Source organism: Callithrix jacchus, chromosome 21 (genome assembly GCF_049354715.1).
Source record: "Callithrix jacchus isolate 240 chromosome 21, calJac240_pri, whole genome shotgun sequence".
Taxonomy (NCBI): Eukaryota; Metazoa; Chordata; class Mammalia; order Primates; family Cebidae; genus Callithrix; species Callithrix jacchus.
The window spans coordinates 34,969,033-34,990,944 of record NC_133522.1 but is presented as its reverse complement, the minus strand read 5'-3'; the positions used below and the strand labels follow the sequence as shown (position 1 = coordinate 34,990,944).

General features: G+C 39.4%; 1 protein-coding gene across 5 annotated transcripts in view; it reads right to left on the bottom strand.

The window, feature by feature from the left end:
• Nucleotides 1-2,195: 2,195 nt before the first annotated feature.
• Nucleotides 2,196-21,912, bottom strand: part of HEMK2 (HemK methyltransferase 2, ETF1 glutamine and histone H4 lysine) — a 30,053-nt gene continuing 10,336 nt past the window's right edge. For 2 of the 5 annotated variants that reach the window (XM_017967167.4, XM_017967168.4), the window contains 2 exons: nt 21,765-21,906; nt 2,196-2,487 (listed from right to left, as the gene is read on the bottom strand). In XM_017967167.4, coding sequence (XP_017822656.4) covers nt 2,327-2,487; nt 21,765-21,906 — 303 coding nt within the window. In that variant the 3' untranslated portion in view covers nt 2,196-2,326. Of the gene's footprint in view, nt 2,488-14,997; nt 20,607-21,764; nt 21,907-21,912 lie in introns of those variants that run through there. The other 3 variants (XM_002761333.7, XM_002761334.7, XM_078358431.1) reach the window with 2 other exon arrangements.

The following is a 21,912-nucleotide window of genomic DNA, read 5'->3' as shown; positions in this document are numbered from 1 at the left end:
TTTTATTTCGTTGAGCTGATCTTCAATCTCTGATATCCTTTCTTCTGCTTGGTCAATTCGGCTATTGAAACTTGTGTAAGCTTTGTTCACTTATTTTTACACTTTTTTCTCTAATCTTGCCTTCTCATTTTCTTTCTTTCTTTTTTTTTTTTGAGATGGAGTTTCGCTCTTGTTACCCAGGCTGGAGTGCAATGGCGCAATCTCGGCTCACCGCAACCTCCGCCTCCTGGGTTCAGGCTGTTCTCCTGCCTCAGCCTCCTGAATAGCTGGGATTACAGGCACGCGCCACCGTGCCCAGCTAATTTTTTGTATTTTTAGTAGAGACGGGGTTTCACCATGTTAACCAGGATGGTCTCAATCTCTTGACCTCGTGATCCACCCGCCTCGGCCTCCCAAAGTGCTGGGATTACAGGCGTGAGCCACCGCGCCCGGTCCTCATTTTACTTCATTGAGTTGATCTTCAACCTCTGATATCCTTTCTTCTGTTCTGTTGAGTCAGCTATTGAAACTTGTGTAAGCTTTGTGAAGTTCTTGTGTTTTTCACCTCCATCAATTCATTTATATTCTTCTTTAAGCTGTTTATTCTCGTTAGCATTTTGTCAAACCTTTTTTTCAAGGTTCTTAGTTTCTTTGCATTGGATTAGAACATGCTCTTTTAGCTCAAAGAAGTTTCTTATTACCTACTTTATGAAGCCTCTTTCTGTCAGTTCATCAGACCCATTCTTGATCCACCTTTGTTCTCTTGCTGGTGAGGAGTTGTGATCCCTTAGAGGAGGAGAGGTGTTATAGTGATCTGGCTCAGCGGGTCAGATCACCTGACTCCCTATTTCAGCCCCCTTTTTTTCAGTTCTTTCTTTCTGTTTTTTAGTTTTCTTTCTAACAGTCAGGCACCTCTGCTGTAGGACTGCTGGAGGTCCACTCCAGAAACCGCTTGCTTGGGGATCACCTGTGGTGGCTGCATAACAGTAAGGGTTGTTGCCAGTTTCTTCTTCTGTTATCTTTGTCCCAGAAGGATATCCACCAGATGTCAGCCTGAGCTCTCCTTTATGAGGTGTCTCTTTGGATATATGGGGGTTGGTGAGCTGTTTGAGGAGACAGTCTGTCCCTTATAGGATCTCAAGTGCTGTGCTGTGAGATCTATTGTTCTGTTCAGAGCTGCTGGGCAGGTGCGCTTAAGGCTGCTGCAGCAGAACTCATAACTCCCTTTTTTTCCCAGATGCTCTTTCCTGGGAAGGTGGGGCTTTATTTATAAGTTCCTAATGTGCCGCTGCCTTTTTCCAGAGATGCCCTGTCCAGTGAGGAGGTAGCCTAGTCACAGTCTGCCAGCAGAGGCGTTGCTGAGCTGCTGTGCGAACTTCCTTGCAGTTTTATTTATAGAAGTATAATTAGAACTGCCTCGGTAATGGCAGTCTGCCTCATTAATGGCTTCAGTAATGGTGGATTGCCTCGGTAATAGTGGACTGCCTCGGTAGTGGTGGACTGCCTCGGTAATGGCAGATGACCTTCCCTCCGCCAGAGCTGGGCCGTCCTGGGTCCAGCTATGCTTGCTGTTGAACTCTCAGTCCAGAGCATTTCAGATTGCTGGTTTTCTTTTTGTATTCCCAGACATGTAAGACAGCCTAAAATTCTGCTTACCTTTTAAACTTCTGGGCCTCATTCTTTTGCTCATTTTGTCCCACTTTTTAGCTTCTTAACCTTAGGCTACTGTTTATGAATTGCCTCAATTTTTTTTTTTTGAGTTGCCTCAGGGGAAAATAGGTGCTAAATGTCATTCTCACCTTTGCACTTCCCTTTTGGACATGGTCTTGACCCTTCAATTTCTTACTGCCTTGGTGGCTCTCTTGTTTAAGCAGATATCCTCATCTATGTGTCTATATCTGTAAGTGTATCTAATTTTTAAGTAAAGTAGCTGGCCTGACAAAAGTATATTCTAAATCAGAGAAGTCCCCACAATTTGTTTAATGACAAACGCTCCCACTAGAGAGAAGCAGTTACCTAGTTAGTCTTAGAATGTCAATTCCGTTCTTTGTCTTTGCTTTTATAACATTTATACATAAGTATAACCTTTATAGCAATCATATATGCACATACAATATTTTTGTGTCCCTGCTTGAGCACTTTTGGGAAACCTCTACCTTCTATGCCTTAAATCCATGTAGAGCTTGTGAACACAAAATATCTGAGACAAGCCTCAGTCAATTTAGGAAGTTTATTTTGCCAAAGTTAAGAATGTGCCCATGGTACAGCCTCAGGAAGTCCTGAGACGTGTGCCCAAGGTGGTCAGGGGTACATTTTGCTTTTATACATTTTAGGGAGACATGAGGCATCAATCAGTATGTGTAAGATGTGCATTAGTTCGGTCTGGTAAGTCAGGACAACTTAAAGTCGGGGCTTCCACGTTAGAAGTAGGTAAGAGGCAAAAGATTGCATTCTTGAGTCTTTGATCAGCCTTCCACTGAATATACAATTTAGTCTGGTTCGGTGAATCTGCATTTTCACATAAACAGTAGGAGAGAGGAAGCAATCAGATATGGATTTATCTTAGGTGAGCCTCAGAGGGATGACTTTGAATAGAATGAGAGGCAGGTTTGCCCTAAGCACTTCCCAGCTTGACTTTTCCCTTTAGCTTAGTGATTTTGGGGTCCCAAGATTTATTTTCCTTTCATGAGCTGTTATATGCATTCGCCCGCCCTCTCATGCTTAGTTGGACAGAGGCTGGAATGTGAAAGCACTGGTGAAGTCAGCTGTGGATCGCACATTCCCTTTTTATCTGATCTCTTCAAACCAGGATACCATCTGGCTTGGTTCAGAAACTCACTGTGCACTTTAGTTTGAATTTAACTTTTTTTTTTTTTAACTTGTATACATTGATAGATTTATGACAATTTTAATTAACAAAAGAGACTCACCTTAAGAGACATTATAATATTCAATTTATTGCAAGGTAAGAAAACATACAAACAAGTCAATCCATGGGCTAAAGTTTTTCCTTGGCCAAATCCTCACCAGTGTCTTTATCGTTAAGACTAGGACACCCTTTAAAAGGGCTTCTTGACTAAGTAATGATTGCCTTTCACTTCACTGTACACCCCTCCATTCTCCAGATAAGTTCATCAGTTTAACTTCAGCCAGTGTGCACAAGTGAGTGCACCTTAATTCATTAACAGAAATACTAATTGATATATATTCATTCTGAAATCCCAGATATAGTGTGTACCCTTATATCTAAAACAGGGGTTAGCCCAATAGTGCACACGCAGACTTTTCAAGAGGCTCTTGTGCAAGGAGAATTTTAATCCATTCTCATTTCCTCTGTACTCTTCCCAAAATTTGATCTTCCCATTTATATACCTGTCTCAGACTGGTTCTCTCTTCCCACCTTCCCCTTTCACATATGTCCTTTCTTTTTTCTTTTTTTTTTAAAGAAAGGCATAATTTTCACCCATCTGTCTCAGTTTCATAATTGTCAAGATGGGAAAAGCAAAACAAACTCCTTGGAGTCTATACAGGTCATTTGAAATGTGTTACGAAAGAGACTCCAATAATGGCTAACACCCTTTTTTGCCACTCACTGGTTTTTTCAGTTATTTGCTTTCAATAAAATTAAAGAAAAGCCTAGTCAGGCTGTCAGCCATAAATCATTAAAGTTTATTTCATTTTGGACATAGAACTAAAAAATTGATGGATGCAGTGGCACTGAGTGACAAAGGACTGAGTTATTACAAATCCTCATTCTCTGTATAAAGAAAATGTGGTACTTATACACAGTGGAGTACTACTCAGCCATTAAAAAGAATGAGATTCTGTCCTTTGCAACAATATGGATGGAACTGGATGTTATTATGCTAAGTGAAATAAGCCAGCACAGAAAGACAAACTGCATGTTCTCACTTATTTGTGGGATCTAAAAATTAAAACAATTGAACTCATGGAGATAGAGAGTAGAAGGATGGTTACCAGAGACTCAGGGTAATGGGACAGGAGACGAGGTAGGGGGTGGACGTGGGGATGACTAATGGGTACAAAAAGTAGAATGAATAAAACTGAGCATTTGAGAGCAAAATAAAGTGACTGTGTCAATAATTTAATTGCACAAGTTAAAGGAACTTGAGGAGGCCGGGCACGGTGGTTCAAGCCTGTAATCCCAGCACTTTGGGAGGCCGAGGCGGGTAGATCACGAGGTCAAGAGATCGAGACCATCCTGGTCAACATGGTGAAACCCTGTTTCTACTAAAAATACAAAAAGTTAGCTGGGCATGGTGGCACATGCCTGTAATCCCAGCTACTCAGGAGGCTGAGGCAGAATTGCTTGAACACAGGAGGTGGACGTTGCGGTGAGCTGAGATCGCGACATTGCACTCCAGCCTGGGTAACGGGAGCGAAACTCCACCTCAAAAAGAGGAAATAACTAGAGGAATATAATTGGATTGTTTGTAACACAAATGATAAATGCATGTGGGGATGGATACTCCATTTTACATGATGTGATGATTATACATGCTTACCTGTATCAAAACATCTCATGTACCTCATAAATATATATACCTATGTACCCATGAAAATTAAAAGTTAGAACAAAACTTCCTTCTCATCTATTTGTTTTACATTAAAAGTGATTTCATCTATAGATAGGAAAAATGGGAATATAATTTATGTTGGCTGATACCATATTCTAGTTATAATTAATATATACTCGTGGAAAGATGGTCTTGAAAAACACTACAAATTGGTCTTGATTCTCAGATGAATTTTCATTAAGATTATTATGTTTAATATTTATGTATAAAATTTTTCCTATTTGTGATATTATCTACTGTGTTCTAATAGTTATTGTAATAATTTAGATAAAAGTTTTTAATACAGCCTTTTAGTCATAGGAAATTAAATTGTTTTAATTTCTATTCATATTTGTTGCAGAGAAGTACCTTACGAGATAAATATTTGAAGCACTAAAATATACTATAATTCTGCGAGGAAAGCAAAATGTAAACAAAGATCCAATGAATGATGTTTAATGTCTGACTATTAAAGAGCTTGTTTATTACGTTGATAATGGTGGGAATCAAATTGCTATGGTACTTAGATTCTATTACACTTAAAAGAAAGACATAAAAGTTTTTATTTTTGAAAATGGAAGTATTTACAGTATACCACTGGAAAGTATCTTATTTGCACTTAATTAAATTGATGATGATGAATGTTAGTTATCAACTTAAAAATACATGAAAGTGTACATACTTTCCTAAATTTTATTTATCCATATGTAGGTGATAAAGTTTGAAGATACTCTTCTGGCAAATTCGGTAAGTGAAAGGTTAGCTAGCAGGGTCCCAGACCAGAGTTAAACATACCAGCCAATCTTTATTGACAGGTTTATAGAAATTAAAAACTATCTCTCGGCCAGGGGCAGTGGCTCACGCCTGTAATCCCAGCACTTTGGGAGGCCGAGGCAGACGGATCACAAGGTCAAGAGATCGACACCATCCTGGCCAACATGGTGAAAACCCAGTCTCTACTAAAAATACAAAAAGTAGCCGGGGGGGTGGCGTGCGCCTGTAGTCCCAGCTACTCGGGAGGCTGAGGCAGGAGAATTGCTTGAACCCAGGAGGCGGAGGTTGCAGTGAGCTGAGATCGCACCATTGCACTCCAGCATGGCACCTGGTGACAGAGCGAGACTCTGTCTCAGCAAAAAACAACACAACTCTCTCTCAACTTTAGATTTGGTGTTAAGAAATCTGAACAGCATGTGACACTGTCTTGCAGGTGAGCCAACCAAGTCATAATGCTAGAAATGTTGGAAAAAACTGCCTTCCTCCTTGGGTAAGATCTTCCAGAGACTCTGTTGCTGGGAATCTAGCCGTTGCTGGAAAAAAGGAAGAAATGAAATAGAAATTCTATGTAATCAAAGCCTAATTCTTCCCTAGTAATTGAACTGACAGCTTTTACAAAGTGAAAAGGTTACATTTTCTGTCATGGAAAGAATGCATTATTAAAAATAGTTTGTAGTTGTTTGTCACAAGATTATAATTAAGTAGTTACATTTATTGGAAATTACTTCCCTTCATTTAACCTTCCTTTATCCCAATACATACTCCCTCTCATGCCTGCAAAAAATGAACTGTCATAGTCTGCCTAAGTTTTGAAAACAGTGCCTATGAATTTCACATCTTACTTTGTTTTCTTAGCTGGCAAGACTTCTTAGCAGTTACCTTTGTCTTTTGATTGACTTTAAAATGGAATATTTTAAGTCATTAAATGTGATATCCCCAGCTTTTAGCTACTTCCACTATATTAGGTTAGGAAGTTTCTATTTGCTAATATTTTTAAGTCCTGAGTGGATGATGAGTTTTACAAAATACTTTTCCTACATATATTAAGATGGCAAGTAGTTCCCCACTCCCACTTCTCTATTATGGTGGATTACATAATTTTGAGCCATCCTTGCATCCTGGCATAAAACCAAATTGGTCATGATCAGTAGTATTACTAATAATATACTTGTGGATTTAAAATATTTTATTTTCACATTTTGAATCTTCATTTACAAATAAATTATGATAATCTTGTTCTGTGTATTCATAAGTGAGATTAATTTTCAATTTTATAATTTTCTTTTGGTTTTTGTCATTTTTTGAAATAAATGTACATGTACTTCATGTGGTTATTGTTTTCGCCCTTTCCTCTTCTGTTCCTTGGAAATGAACCACTTAGTCCAGCTCACACTCAAGTGCTAGAGAAGCAGACTTCGCTTTTTGGACAGAGAAATGTCAAAGAATGAGTGGACATGCTTAAAACCCCCACAATGCAGGTAATCCATGTACAGATTATATGCTAAATAGAGTGTTCTTTCTAACTTAAGAAAGCTATGATGCCAAAATGAATCTGAAATTGATTTTGATGCCCATATAATTTATGATTTTACCCAAAGTCTGATATTCAGTCAATCAAAATGGCTTTGTAGTTATCAACTTACACACACATTTCATACTAATAGAACTACAGAACAATTAAAACAGGCTATTAAAACAAAAAATATGCTTCAGCAAAGTAACATTATTTTTCGCTTTGCTGCTTGTCATAAATTAGGTTTTAAATATACTTGAGCCTTCTTGAGCCTATGTTGTAATTGACTGTAAGTGTCCTGTCACAACATCAAACCTTTTCTAACAACTCCTAAGTTTTGGTTTTATTTTGTCTAAACTCAATGGAAAATTGTGAAAGAAAGAAAACACTTACCATATATCAGGGGAAGGAGTCAGGGAGATACCAGTACTTAGCAAATTTTACAAAATGAACAGTCTCATCTACTTCAAAAATTCATAATTATTCAAAGGTGACTGTGCTCAAAGAGTGATTTATCACATGCTACTGCAAAAGGTACACTTACGTATGGTGAAGCATGATTCTTCACTAAGATAATTATTCTAAAATTATTTTCTAACAATTTTATATCACATATGAAAAGCAATTACTGTTGATGCATTTAATTAGCAGAATTTTGCAGTTACTTGATCCCAGTTTTATATCGATGTCAGATATGTCAAAAGAAATCGTTTTCTCCCTTCCATACTCTATTCCTTGGAAATGAACCACTAAGTCCAGCTCACACTCAAGTGTAAAATTTCCCTTTGAAAATTTTATTTTGAAGGTGAAACATCTGATAATATTATGCCCCATGTTAAAAGTTAAGTTAAAAAGCCCAATATTAAATAGCTATTTCTGATGGTTGTATTAATTATCTATTACTAGTTTAGCAGATTACAATAACAGTAAACATTTATTATCTGACATAGTGGGACAGAAATTTGGGAAATTGAGGATGGCTTAACTGGGTGGTTTTCTATTTGGATTTGCCACAAATGTGAGGTCAAGATACCAGCTGTATCTACAGTCATCTGAAGGCTTGACTGGGGATGGAGGATCCACTTCTAAAATGGCTCATGCACATGGCTGTAAGTGGGAGACTATGGTCCCTCACCACATGGCTGCTTGAATGTCCTCCAAGACATGGCATTTGGTTTCTGCCACAATGAGTGGCTTTAAGACAGTGAAGACACATGCAACATGCAGTAAAGACTTTTTTTTTCTTTTTAAAGACGGGGTCTTGCTATGTTGCACAGGCTGGAGTGCAGTGGCTATTCACAGATGCAGCCATTGCAGTTTCAAACTCCTGGTCTCAAGTAATCCTCTCACCCTAGCTTCTGGAGTAGTTGGGACTACAGGTGCACCACCATGCCCAGCTTGTAATGCCTTTTACGACCTATTCTCAAAGTCTGAATCATCAGCTGGGATTCTCTATTACTCATAACTGTAGTATGTTAACTCCCACTCTGCACTAGTACCATGTCACATATGCCAGCCACTGCATCTTGAACCCTCTATTTGAGCATACTTCACTAATGATTATCTGCACCTTCAATGGAATAGGCCCACTAAGTGCTCAAGGACTGACTTGACCCATCAATACAGGTTATGCCTCCCTTCTGAGAATAGAAATTGACACCACCTGTTAATTCTCTGACTTTTGTATGAACTATTGTGGCAGTATTCTCAGCTAGTGCCAAAGCAAGGGATCAAATGGCCTTTGGCTCGGGCACTCTTCTTTCTCAGGCCAATGTTTGTATCCATGGGGTTAGGTCAGGGCTAGCCCAGGCACTGCCAGTGTAAGCCTCTCCTTCTCCCTTACTCTGAGATGAGGGAGTAAGATTCAGATTTCTACAGCCATCACTACACTTGTAAAGGGTTCAGGCCTCTTGTCATAAAGCCTCTATTCCCATGGTTATCAAACCTGGCTGCATTTTAGAGTCGGGGGGGATGGAAAGGATACCAGTTCCCAGCCCTCACTCTGATATTCTGATTCAGTGATATATGGTGGAGTTCCTGGCATCAACATATTTTGAAATATAGTCAGGCAATTAGAATGTGTAGCCAACATTTAGGAGAACCATTGTTCTGTTTTCTTCCTGATTAACTAGAACATGGGCTAGCAAACTTTTGCTGTGAAGGGCCAGATAATAAATATTTTAGATATTATGGACTGGTACTCAACTCTGCCATTGTATGACAAAAGTGAATATGAGTGTGACTGTAGTCCAGTACAGTTTTATTTACAAAGACAGGTTGTGGTCTAGATTTGGCCTATCAGATGCAGTTTGCCTGCCTGCAGACTAGATCAACACAACATGAATGACATCTTGAAGCTACAATAGGTTAGGGCAGGGCCACCAAGCTGCAGGAGTCTCACTAATGTGTCCTGAGTTCTGGAAATGATAAGTGGTTCGGTTTTCCTAATCTTCACCTATTTGAAACTAGATGCTTGGCATAGGCCTAGGTGTGGTGCCATTTATCTTTAAGAATAGACTGGACTAATAGGCCCTACCCTTCTGCCAGAATCCCCACCATTATCCTACTGTGGCAGGTTCATAATGGGGAAAGTGACCTTTGAGCTTGAGGACCTGGTCTCTGGGACTCTTGCCACACAGTTGTGATAGTCACCTAAAGGCCCTGTTCACATGTATCACTGCGCTCAGTCCTTTGTCTCTGAGCTGAGTCCACTGGAAGGCAATTCTCCATAAATCTCTTTGTGTTTCTCCATGTCTTGAAAGTGAGGCACTAACTTCTTTTTGTTCTGGACTATATGTTAAAAATGCCTGCACAGTGAACATATTTCAATGCAAAGAGAAGGCACATTTAAATCAAAAAACAGGCTGTCATGGTGGCTCATGTGTGTAATCCCAGCACTTTGGGAGGCCACGGTGGGCAGATTACTTGAGGTCAGGAGTTTGAGACCAGCCTGGCCAACTTGGCAAAACCCTGTCTCTACTAAATATACAAAAATTACTCAGGCATGGTGGTACATGCCTGTAATCCTAGCTACTCGGGAGGCTGAGTCAGGAGAATTGCTTAAACTCAGGAGGTGGAGGCTGCAGTGAGCCAAGATCATGTCACTGCACTCCAGCCTGGGCAACAGAGTGAGACTCCCATCTCAAAAAAATAAATAGCTAAAGAGCATGCATTCTTCTCTACAATCTAATAAGCATTAGTTTCACATGGTGAAAATCCCATCTCTACTAAAAACACAAAAATTAGCTGGTTGTGGTGATGCATACCTGTGGTCCAAGCTATTCCGGAGGCTTGTGTGGTAGCACATTCCTATAATCATAGCTACTTGGGAGGCTGAGGCATGAGAATTGCTTGAAACCTGGAGGCAGATTTTGCAGTGAGCCAAGATTGAGTCACTGCACTCCAGCCTGGGTGACAGAACAAGATGCTGTCTCAAAAAAACAAATGAAAATTGAGACAATTGATTTGAATACAAAATGTTTGTAAAGGCCGGGCGCGGTGGCTCAAGCCTGTAATCCCAGCACTTTGGGAGGCCGAGGCGGGTGGATCACGAGGTCGGCAGATCGAGACCATCCTGGTCAACATGGTGAAACCCCGTCTCTACTAAAAATTACAAAAAATTAGCTGGGCACGGTGGCGTGTGCCTGTAATCCCAGCTACTCAGGAGGCTGAGGCGGGAGAATTGCCTGAACCCAGGGGGCGGAGGTTGCAGTGAGCCGAGATCGCGCCATTGCACACTCCAGCCTGGGTAACAAGAGCGAAACTCCATCTCAAAAAAAAAAAAAAAGAAAATGTTTGTAAAATATAGAGATTAGTAGCCAGAATATATGAAGAATTAGTTCTTACAAATCAGCAAGTAAAAAGACAACAGAAATCTGATACAAAAATGCTTAAATGACAATACAGCAGAAATATCTAAATGGCTAACAAACATGAAAAATTCAACCATATTATTCATTAGGAAAATATAAATCAATATTATATCTACTGGATTGGAAAAATCTAAGAAGTGTAACAGTCCCAAATATTGGTGAGGATATGGTGCTACAGAAACTCATAGACACTGCTGGCAAGTAAACTGGCACCTTTCTGGAGAACAATTTGGCATTATCGGGTAAATTGAAATGTAACTGTAGTGTATGATTTAGAAATTCCACTTCTAGGTATTGATACTAGAGTACCAACAGACATGTACAGAGATGTTTATAGAAACATTATTCATAATAGGGAAAACTGGAAACAAGCTAAAATTCGTTGACCAAAGAATGAATAAATGAACAGTGGAATATAACAGTGAAAATGAGTGAATAACTCATGAACATGGAGAAACTGCACAAAACTATTAAGCAGAAAACTCAGTTTGGGACATTTATAAAAATATTTTTATCATCTATTAAAATTCCAAATGTGCCATCACCAAGGGCAAGTGAAAAATCATTGACTCCAGTAAGGCAGAACTAAAGGAAGTTCTGCAAGGGAAAATTGCAGGACACTGCACTGTCGAGAAATGTAAAGGACCTGAGATTTTACTCTACTTGCAACCTGACAAATTAAGTCTGCCACAGTTTCACTGTTGGCAGAAAAAGACAAAGCGTTTGTGTCAGAGACAAGGAGCTTAATTACTCATAGTATTAATACAATAGTTAGCATGAGCAACAGCATGTTTCATCAGTTTCCCCTTGCCTCAAGTCTTAGGGGGGCAACATGGATGGGCTGGGCTGGATCCAACCTCCTTGGCATCCCACAGCACAGGGATTACATCACACCCAGCCTCAATTTTCTTTATGATGCTTTTGATGAATGAAACTCTTTACTGTAACTGGATTTATCAGTCTTTGGGATCTGTGATTCTTCCTGGTTGTATATATATACTTTCCCATTCCATTGTCATAAAAATATTCTCCTATATTTTTTCCAAATTTAAAATTCAAGCTTTTTATTTATAACTTAATCCATTTAAGTGAACTTTTATATATGGTGTGAGGTAATAATCTAATTTTATTGTTTCCCTTTGAATATAATCGCTTGTACAGCACTATTCCATTTCTGCAGTTCCATTTCATCATTCATACATTTCTATATAGGTACATGTTTCTAGATGGACTTTTCATTCTGTTTCAGTTTATCTTTGGGTCAGTATAAAACTGACTTAATTACTGTTGTTTAATAATAAGTATTTGGCTTCTGAGTACTTCAAGCTCTCTCATGCTCCTCCTATTATCTAGGAGTGTCTAGGCCGTTCTTGGTCATTTGCTCAGGTTTTATGAAAAACGCTTTTGGGACTTTGACTGGAATTTTACTGTTAAGTATAGGAACAATTGGTATCTTTATAATGAGTCTTCCTAGTCATAAACAGGAAGTAATTTAAGTAATTTTCCATTTACTTAGGTATTTAAAATGTTTTTTAGGCTGGGCGTGGTGGGTCATACCTGTAATCTCAGCACTTTGGGAGGCCAAGGCAGGTGGATCACTTGAGCTTAGGAATTCAAGACCAGCCTGGGCAACATGGAGAGACCCCCGTCTCTACTAAAAATACAAAAAATTATATGGTTGTAGTGGTGCACACCTGTGGTTTCAGCAACCCAAGAGACTAAGGTGGGAGCACTACCTAAGCTTGGGGGTTGGAGGTTGCAGTGAGCCAAGTTCATGCCACTGTACTCCAGCCTGGGTGACAGAGCAAGACCTTGTATAAAAAAAAAAAAAGTTTTTTTATCTAATTGCATGTTAGTCCTGTACATGTTATGTTTATTCCATGATGCCTTATTGTTTATCATTTTAGTGGTATTATTATTTTTTCCTACTTTGGGGGACTAATGTATAGAAATACAAATGATTTTTGAATATTTTTATTATAGGCAACCACTTTCCTAAGCGCTTTTATTATGATTAATAAGTCAGTGGTTTTAAAATGTTTTCTTGGTAAATACTATCATCTGTATTGACAATTTTGTTCATATTTTTCTATTCTTTTCCCTTTCATTTTTCTTTTCTTATTTTGCTGGCTAGGACTTCCAGTGAAAATGTTGAATAGGAGTGGTGATAGGTGGCAATTTTCTCTTGTGTTTGATTTTTACAGGGAATACTTCCAGTATTTCTGCTTTCAGAGTATTTGCCAGTTTCTTGTATACAGAGCATATTGGGTTAAGAAAGTTCCTTCTCTTCCAGTTTGCCAGGTACATTGAATTTCAACAAATGTGTGTCCACATCTGTTGAGGTGATAATGTGTTATTTTATTCCTTTTAACCTATTAGAATGATAAATGGAATTTATAGATTTTTCTATTAAACCATGGTTATATTCCTGGGATAAACTCAACTTGCTCATAGTGTGTCATCTGTTTTATATATACTGCTAGATTTAGTTTGTTGAAGTTTTATTCTTTTTTTCCTCTATGTGAATGTGATTGGCCCAACAGTTTCCTTTCTTATATAACCCTTATCTGGTTTTGTTGTTAAGGTTTTACTTGTCTAATAGAATTATTTAGGGGAAAGAATTACAAGAATTACTTCTTCTTCTTGGGGATACAGTTTAACTATATTGGAATCATCTGAATGAGTCCTGGCCACTGGCATTTGAAGTCACTTATGCTACTTCTAGGACTGGCTCAAAAATCTCTCATGCAGGATCTTAACTTAGAGGTAACAGGCTGAATGTGACGGTGGCACAAAACAGAAGGATCCTGAGTGTCTGAATAACTAAACCTAATACAACACTTTCTGTCCCCTGGACAAAGCACATTAGATTACAAAATGCATAAGCAATAAACTTTTTGTGTCACTACTAAGGAACTTGGTACACCAGTTGAACCTCTGTGCATGGCCCAGTTCACATAAATTTAAAATAATAAGACTCACACCCAAAAAACCCTCTGCTCCAACTTCAGAACTGGGACATTGCAGTCCCTTTACGGTGTTTAGCTGGGTGCCTGGTTCTCCTCTAGCGTTTCTCCCAGCCATCTTTACCTCCTCTCATCCCATTGGTTAGCACTAGCCTGAAGTTTTTGTTTATCATTATGTTGCCTTTTTGTTTGCTTTGTTTTTTCTCTTACTTTTAAATATTTTTTAGAACAGTTTTAGTTTTCCAGGAAAACTGGTAAGAAAGTACAGAGAGTTTTATTGTAGACGCATGTTAAAAAACAGAGTTTGCACGAACCTCCTCTCCCTGACTACAAACACACGCACAGTTCCCCGCAATTATTTTCATCTTGCATTATTTTTTAGATGTACCACAGTAATGCAAGATGCAAATAATGTATTATGATAGATTATTACTACAGTTCACAGTTTACATTAGTTCACTTTCTGTTCAGTAATTTTCAAAATGTCATTTGATTTTTTTTTTGAGACAGAGTCTTGCTCTTGTTGCCCAGGCTGGACTGCAATGGCGCGATCTCAGCTCATTGCCATCTCTGCCTCTCCTGCTCAAGTGATTCTCCTGCCTCAGTCTCCCAGGTAGCTGGGATTATAGGTGCATGCCACCATGCCCAGCTAATTTTTATATTTTTAGTAGAGATGGGGTTTAATCATGTTGGCCAGGCTGGTCTCAAACTCCTGACCTCAGGCGATCTGCCTTCCTCAGCCTCCTAAAGTGCTGGGATTATAGGCATGAGTCATTGCGCCTGGCCTAAAATGTCATATTTCTTCTTTGACATATGAATTGTTTAGAAGCCTGTTTTAAATTTTGTAAATGTATGAGGAGTTTTAATTTTATTTTTGTTATCAATTTATAACCTAAATACTTTATAGTCAGAGAAGACTAGCTATATCATACTGATTTTTAAAATTTTATAGGGACTTACTTTGGTGTAGTATGTAATTATGTTTATAAATATCCCATGAGTGCTTGAAAAAGAATATGTATTTCCCGATTGTTAGTTTCAGAGTTCTATATTAGTTATGATGCCAAACTCACTGCTATTGTTCAAATCTCCTCTTGTCTTTTTGGTCTCCTTGATGTAGTAGTAATTGAGACAGACTATTTAAAATCTTCCTGTATAATCAACTTGCAAATTTATTCTCGTATTTCTCTTTGAAGCAATTTTACAAGTTGTAGTAAAGTTTAGAATTGTATCTACTTGAAGAAGTATAAACATTTATCATTCTTTAGTGTATTAGTCTGTTGTCACATTGCTATAAAGAATTACCTGAGACTGGGTAATTTATAAAGAAAAGAGGTTTAATTGGCTCACAGTTCCACAGGTTGTATGGGAAACATGGCTGGGCAGGCCTCAGGTAACTTAAAATCATGACAGAAGGCAAGGAAGGAGGCAGGTCCATATGGTTGGAGTAGGAGGAAGAGAGAAGAGAGAGGTGTTACACCCCCTTTTTTTTTCTTTTTTATTGCATTTTAGGTTTTGGGGTACATGTGCAGAACATGCAAGACAGTTGCATAGGTACACACATGGCAGTGTGTTTTGCTGCCTTCCTCCCCTTCACCCACATTTGGCATTTCTCCCCAGGCTATCCCTCCCCAGCTCCCCCGCCCCGCTGTCCCTCCCCTATTCCCCCCAATAGACCCCAGTGTTTAGTACTCCCTTCCCCGTTAAACAACTAGATCTCGTAGGAATGCACTATCACGAGAACAGCAAGGAGGAAGTCTACCCCCATCCAGTCACCTCTCGCCAGGCCCCTCCTCCAAAATTAGGGGATTAAAATTCAACATGAGATCTGAGTGGGGACACAAATCCAAACCATGTGTATTCTTAATCATGCTTTTAAGTTTGTACTCAGCGTATTCATTTCTGAGAGCTACTGTAACAGAGCCAACAACTGGGTGGCTTAAAACAAATGTATTCTCTCACAGTTCTTGAGGCTAGGTATCTGAAATAAAGGTGTGGGCTGGACATGCTCCCTCTGAAGGCTTGAAGAAAGAATCCTCACTTGCTCTTCTGGCTTCTAGTAGTTTCTAGAAACCCTCAGCTTTCCTTCACTTGTTGACTCATCACTCCAGCCTCTGCCTCTGTCTTCATATGGCATCCTCCCTATGTCTCTGTTACTGTGTTCAGATTTTCCTGTTCTTATAAGGACACAAGTGATACTGGATTTAGGGCCTACCCTAATCCAGTATGACCTTGTTTTAACTTGATTACATCTCCAAAGCCCCTAATTCTAAATAAGATTATATATTCACAGGTTTCATCTGGACACAAATTTTGTCGGGGGGGATACTACTCTATCCAGTACAATCAACTATTAATGTAGCTGATGCAGGATATCTTGCTCCTTAGTTCAGTTAAATTGGAGTTCTTGTCACCCAATGAGGAAAAATTAGGCATGCGTACACACTGAAAGACGAGGAGGGCAGAATTTATTAAGTGAAAGTTTCTACTTGGTAGTTGTTTCTACTTGGTAGTCGAGAACAATCACCCAGCCAGCATTGTAACTCCTTTGTCTACTGAGTTAGAGGCATGAAAAGCCCAAAGTGGCTGAGGAGCAGTCTTAAACTTTCAGTTCAGTTAAATCATTATTGAGTCACTTAGTATAAAACATTCCACCCTATGTAAGCTCTCCACAAAAAAATGGGTCCTTCTTGCAGGTTTTCCACCTCACAAATGGAATGCCAGGCCTCTCTCAGGCGCTGAAGAGGCATGGCTTCTTCCTTGCATAAGGCACAAATTCCTTGTGGCTCCATCCCATTCTTCCAGTGCATGTGCAGGTGCTTAGTCTAAGCCAGTCCACATTGATTTATTTCCCTTATTGCACATGTGTTGAGAAATGGAATTTTCCACATTGGGCATGTTTAGGCAAGCCACCTGTGCACAATGACCTGGGCAAGTTGGAGGTTCTGGGGACTCTTCCCTATTTGCCTAGGAATATGGCTGTCTCCCTTCTCTTTCACAGCTATCCATTTTATAGATTGGTCTAATATATCTTTTACCAGTACTACAAGAAAGTGGCTTACATGATTATGGAGGCTAAGTGGTCCCATGATCTGTCATCTATTAGCTGGAGACCCAGGAAGGTCTGTGGTATAATTCAGTGTGAGTCCAAAGGCATGAGGACGAGGGGAGCCAATGATATAAATCCATCTGAGGGCAGGAGATGAGATGTCACAGCTCAAACAGTGAGGCAGGAAGGAAAAAAAAGGGTGAATTCTTCCTTCCTCTGCTTTTTATTCTATTTAGACCCTCAACAAACTGGATGATGCCCATCCACCTTGGGGATGGCAATCTCCTTTACTGGGTCCCCCAATTCAAATGTGAATCTTCTTTGTAAACACACTCAAGACACTCCGGAATAATGTTTAAACAGATATCTGGCACCCTGTGACTATTCAAGTCGACATATAAAATTAACCATCACAAGTCTGCCCTTGTCAATTTGGCACCCATACACATCTCCTTATACCATACTTAATTGGCACATAAAGATAATAACAAGGTCATAATTCCATCTAACAGGATTAACAATCCAGCATTCTACCCAAGACACACTAACCCATTTCCCAGAAGAGGAGGTAAAGTCTTCGTGTGATGTTTACTCTCTCTTTGATATCCCATAACTTAAATACTATGATATAAAATTAATCAAGGTTGAGCATTGGAGCCAATTTAAAAAATTAACAATATTTAAACACTATGATATAAAATCAATGCATCTTATGTTACAGAATAAGGAAATGATAAGAAAGAAGACAGCTATACACACAAAATGTCATAGCAAAATATGGAGGACTTTTTTTCACAATCACAATCTGTGTTTCTGTGACTGGTTATATGATCAAAGCTGGTATTTCTTCCACCACTTATTCTGTATTCTCTTTGCCTTCAGCAAGCACCTCATCTGGTCATGGTACTTACCCGGTGGTGACCCAAACCTTGATTTCTGAAAGGCCTGGGTCATCAGCAGTTCTGTCTGGATTAGGCTGTAGTTTTCCACTGACCTTAATCACAGGGCATGGTAACACTAAGAGATGCCCTAAGGAATCTCCTGTATTCCTGACATACCTTTCCTTGCCACTACTAGGGTGGCAGTCCAGTTTCTACCTGGTAATCAGGAACAATTACCCAGCCAGCACTATAACTCCTTTGTCTATTGAGTTAGAGACATTAAGAAGCCCAAATTCGCTGAGGAGCAGTCTTAAATTTCCAGTTCAATTAAATCATTATTGTGTCTCTTGGTGGAAAACATTCCACCCTAGGTAAGACTTCTAGGCCAGCAGAGCATAAGTCATAGGAAGAGGAAGCAAAAATTTTGCTAGTGGGTCAGTAGGACTAATGGTGACCCTTCTATTTTGACCCCTTGATTCCTGGACCTGTGAATCCCGGTCATAAGAGAAACGCATCATGTACTGGATGCTGATTCAGAGCACAGACAGCCTTCTAGAGAACCTTGTCCCAGCCCTACAAGACACTGCTATATAGCTGGTGCCAGTACTGTCTTCAAAATGCTATTCCACTGCTCTATGTAGCCCGCTGATTCAAGATAGTAGGGAACATGGTAAGACCAGTTAATTCCACGAGCATGGGCTCATTGCCACACTTATGCTGCAAAGTGAGTTCCTTGCAATGCTGTGTGGAATACCATGGTCTTAGATGAGGCATTCTGTAAGTCCATGGATGGTAGTTTTAGAAGCATCGCATGAAGGAAAAGCGAATCTGTATCCAGATAAGTTCTATTTCAGTAAGGACAAAACTATCCCTTCAACAGTGGAAGTGGATCAATGTAATTAACCTGCCACCAGGCAGCTGACTGATGACTCTGGGGAATGGTGTCATATCAAGGGCTCAGTGTTGGTCTTTTGCTGGCACACTGGGCACTCAGAGGTAGCCTTGGCCAGGTCAGCCTTGTGAATAGAAGTCTGTGTTGCTGAGCCCATGCATAACCTCTATCCTCGTCACCATGGCTACTTTGCTCATGAGACAATTGGGTGGTGACGGGTGGCTGGAGAAAGAGGCCTACTGGTATCCACAGAATAGGTCATCTTGTCTACTTCATTAAAATCCTTCTTTGCTAACCCTTTGGTGAGCATTTACATGGGGCACAAATACCTTCACTCTTTTTGCCCATTCAGTGTCTATCCACATACCTCATCCCAAATTTGTCACCAACTTTTCAGTTATGTTCAACTCCCTGACCATCCAACAAAACTATTGGCCGCAGCCCATGAATTGGCATATAATTGAATATCTGGCCATCTTTCCTTGTAAGCAAAGTCAACAACCAGGGGGGCTGCTCAAAGTTCTGTCCACTGGGAGGATTTCCCTTCATCACTGTCCTTAAAGATGGCCCAGAGATGAGCTGTAGTGCTGCAGTTGTCCACTTTTGGGTGGTAGCTACATATCATATAGAACCCTCTGTAAACCAGGCCTAAGTCTTCTCTTTCTCTGTCAGCTGATCATAGGGAAGTCCCTATGAAGCCACAGATGCAGGCTGAAAGAGAGAACGTTCTGCAGGGAGCCTAAGTGGGGACTATGGAAATTTGAGCTACTTCTTCATGTAACTTACATGTGCCTTCAGGGCCTGCTCAGGCCCTGCTCGGGCCCAGTCATGTGTATACCATTTCCATCTGATGATGGAGTGTTGCTGTGCTCATCCAACTTTGTGTGTTGGTGGGCCACATGACATCCAGTTCATGATGGGCAGCTCAGGTTGCATGGTAACTTGGTGACTCATAAAGTATCAGTCTCTACTAAGGCCTAATAGCGGGCCAAGAGCTGTTTCTCAAAAAGAGACTACTTATCTGTGGGTAATAGCAGGGCTTTGCTCTAAAATCCTAAACCATGATTCACCTATAGAAACCTACAGAAGCTTCAAACAGCATCCGTATCTGCCACTGCCACTTACACACCACTGGATCTGCTGGATCATATGGTCCAAGGGGCAGAGCAGCTTGCACAGCAGCCTGGACCTGTTGCAGAGAATTTTCTTGTTCTGGGCCCTAGTCAAAACTAGCAGCGTTTTGAGTCATTTGGTAAATGGACCAGAGTAACCTAACGAAACTGGAAAATGATGCCTCTAAAACCAAAACAGGCCCACTAAGTATTGTGCCTGTTTTTTAGCTGCAGGAGCAGCAAGATACAACTACTTATCCTTCACCATAGAGGAAATATCTCAACGTGCTCCATGTCACTGGATCCCTACCAATTTCACTAAGCTAGAAGGTCCTTGAATTTTAGTCATATTTATTTCCTACCCTCTGATGCCAATGTCTTTCTCCTATGTCTAGTGTAGTTTCTACTTCTTGCTCACTAGGTCCAATCAGCATAATGTCATCATGTAACAAATCAGTGTAATAGTCTGTGGAAGGGAAAGGCAATCGGGATCCTCCTGAACTGAATTATGACGCAGGGTTGGAGAACTGACATGCTGGAGATAGGACAATTAAGGTGTATTGCTGGCTCTGCCTTCTGAAAGCAAACTGCCTTTATTGACTGGTATGACAAAAAAAGACATTTGCCAGGTCAATTCCATTGCCTACTAAATAATGCTGAAATATTTCATACATAACTCATATTTCAAATGCATATTATAAATATACATATTTAATTGTACTTGTGCAAATAACTCTATAGAGAGTAAAAAGGAATGTTTCACCTTTGTACCTTGTTTTAATGAGAAATTTCTGGCAAAATTCCTTGTTAACTAATGAATGACGTCAGTGTCAAAATATGCTAAATGTATTCAGTTTCCAGTGGCTCTGGGCACACATTGTATGCTAGGACCTGGTGAACTTGAGGACTGAAAGAATTTCTTGGCCTGCTTGTCTGGAAAGTGCAGTGGTTCCTTGTAGACCTTTTGTCTTCATTATTTTCAAAATTTCTTCTAAAATATCAAAAGGTAAAATCCATTAAGTCATTTGGTAGTGTGCATGATCACTAAGCAATTAATAAGATGATAAACACAGATGATTTGTAAGCTGTATTCATCTGACAAAACAACGTGTATCAGATAAATGTCTAGTAAAGCTAACATGGTCTTCAGCTAGATGGGAGCACTTTGTATTTTCCAAGTGTTGCTGGTAATTGTAATCAGAATGAATGGCTTGCTTTGCAATCATGGCCTATTTTAGGCCCAGCGGAAACGTTAATCGTCCTTGTTGTTATAGCAAGTGATCAGTTTTTTTAGTTGCTTGGCTCCAATCTCTGCCCTATATCTTTCTCTTTGGATGACAAAAGCCAGTGAAAGTGTGGACAAACTGAATAGTGACATTGCACAATGAGAGTGAAAGTAGTAGCTTATTTCTTTCTTCCTTTTTTAAATAAATAAAACTACGAAGATCTTTCTTCCTTTTATAAATAAATAAAGCTAAGATCTTTCTTCCTTTTATAAATAAATAAAACTAAGAAGACTGAACTAAGAAAATGAAGAAAGAAAGAAGAAAAGAAAAGGAAGAAAGAGGAAGGGAGGGAGGGAGGGAGAGAAGGAAGGAAGGAAAGAGAAAGAAATGCAAGCAAGAGAAAACTAGCAATCATGTGATTTGAAAGGCTGAGGATTTCTAGTATAATCTAAAAATCAAACGAGGTGTACAGAAAAAGAAAAATTATCGTAAATTTAGTTATAAAGCAATATGAAACAAAGATATAAAAACCTATACAATAAAATAGCTTTCATGATAAAACTCCAGACGAACTAAAGAGTACAGCACATTGTCAAGGGCATTAAGACTAGAAGGTAGAGAGAAAATTCATAATACTGACAGTGAGAGGTATTTGAAGAAAAATTAGAGATTTTTGTACTTGAATATTTGGTTATTAATGGGGAAAAGAGAAGACAATACTTTTTAAAATCAGAAAAATTTACTTCTAAAAACCTCTTTTCTCTTTCAACATGAATTTACATCTGTATTGGCTACTGTCAGTGATTAACTGTTTTAAGTGATTCATTAACATGCCATGTTATCTTATAAATTATAGTATTTCACATTAATAAGTTTTGATTTCAGCAACGTAAATACTTAGACAATAAACTGGTCTGTATTACCTGGGTTGTTTTGTTTAATGGTAACTAAATAGAATAATCCTCTTGGTGAAAGGAGATCTGAAACCAGGGGAAAAAACCTGTCCATGACTTCCCGACCATGTCTGCCACCAGCCCAAGCTGCTTCTATTCCGTGACTTCCTACCTGTGA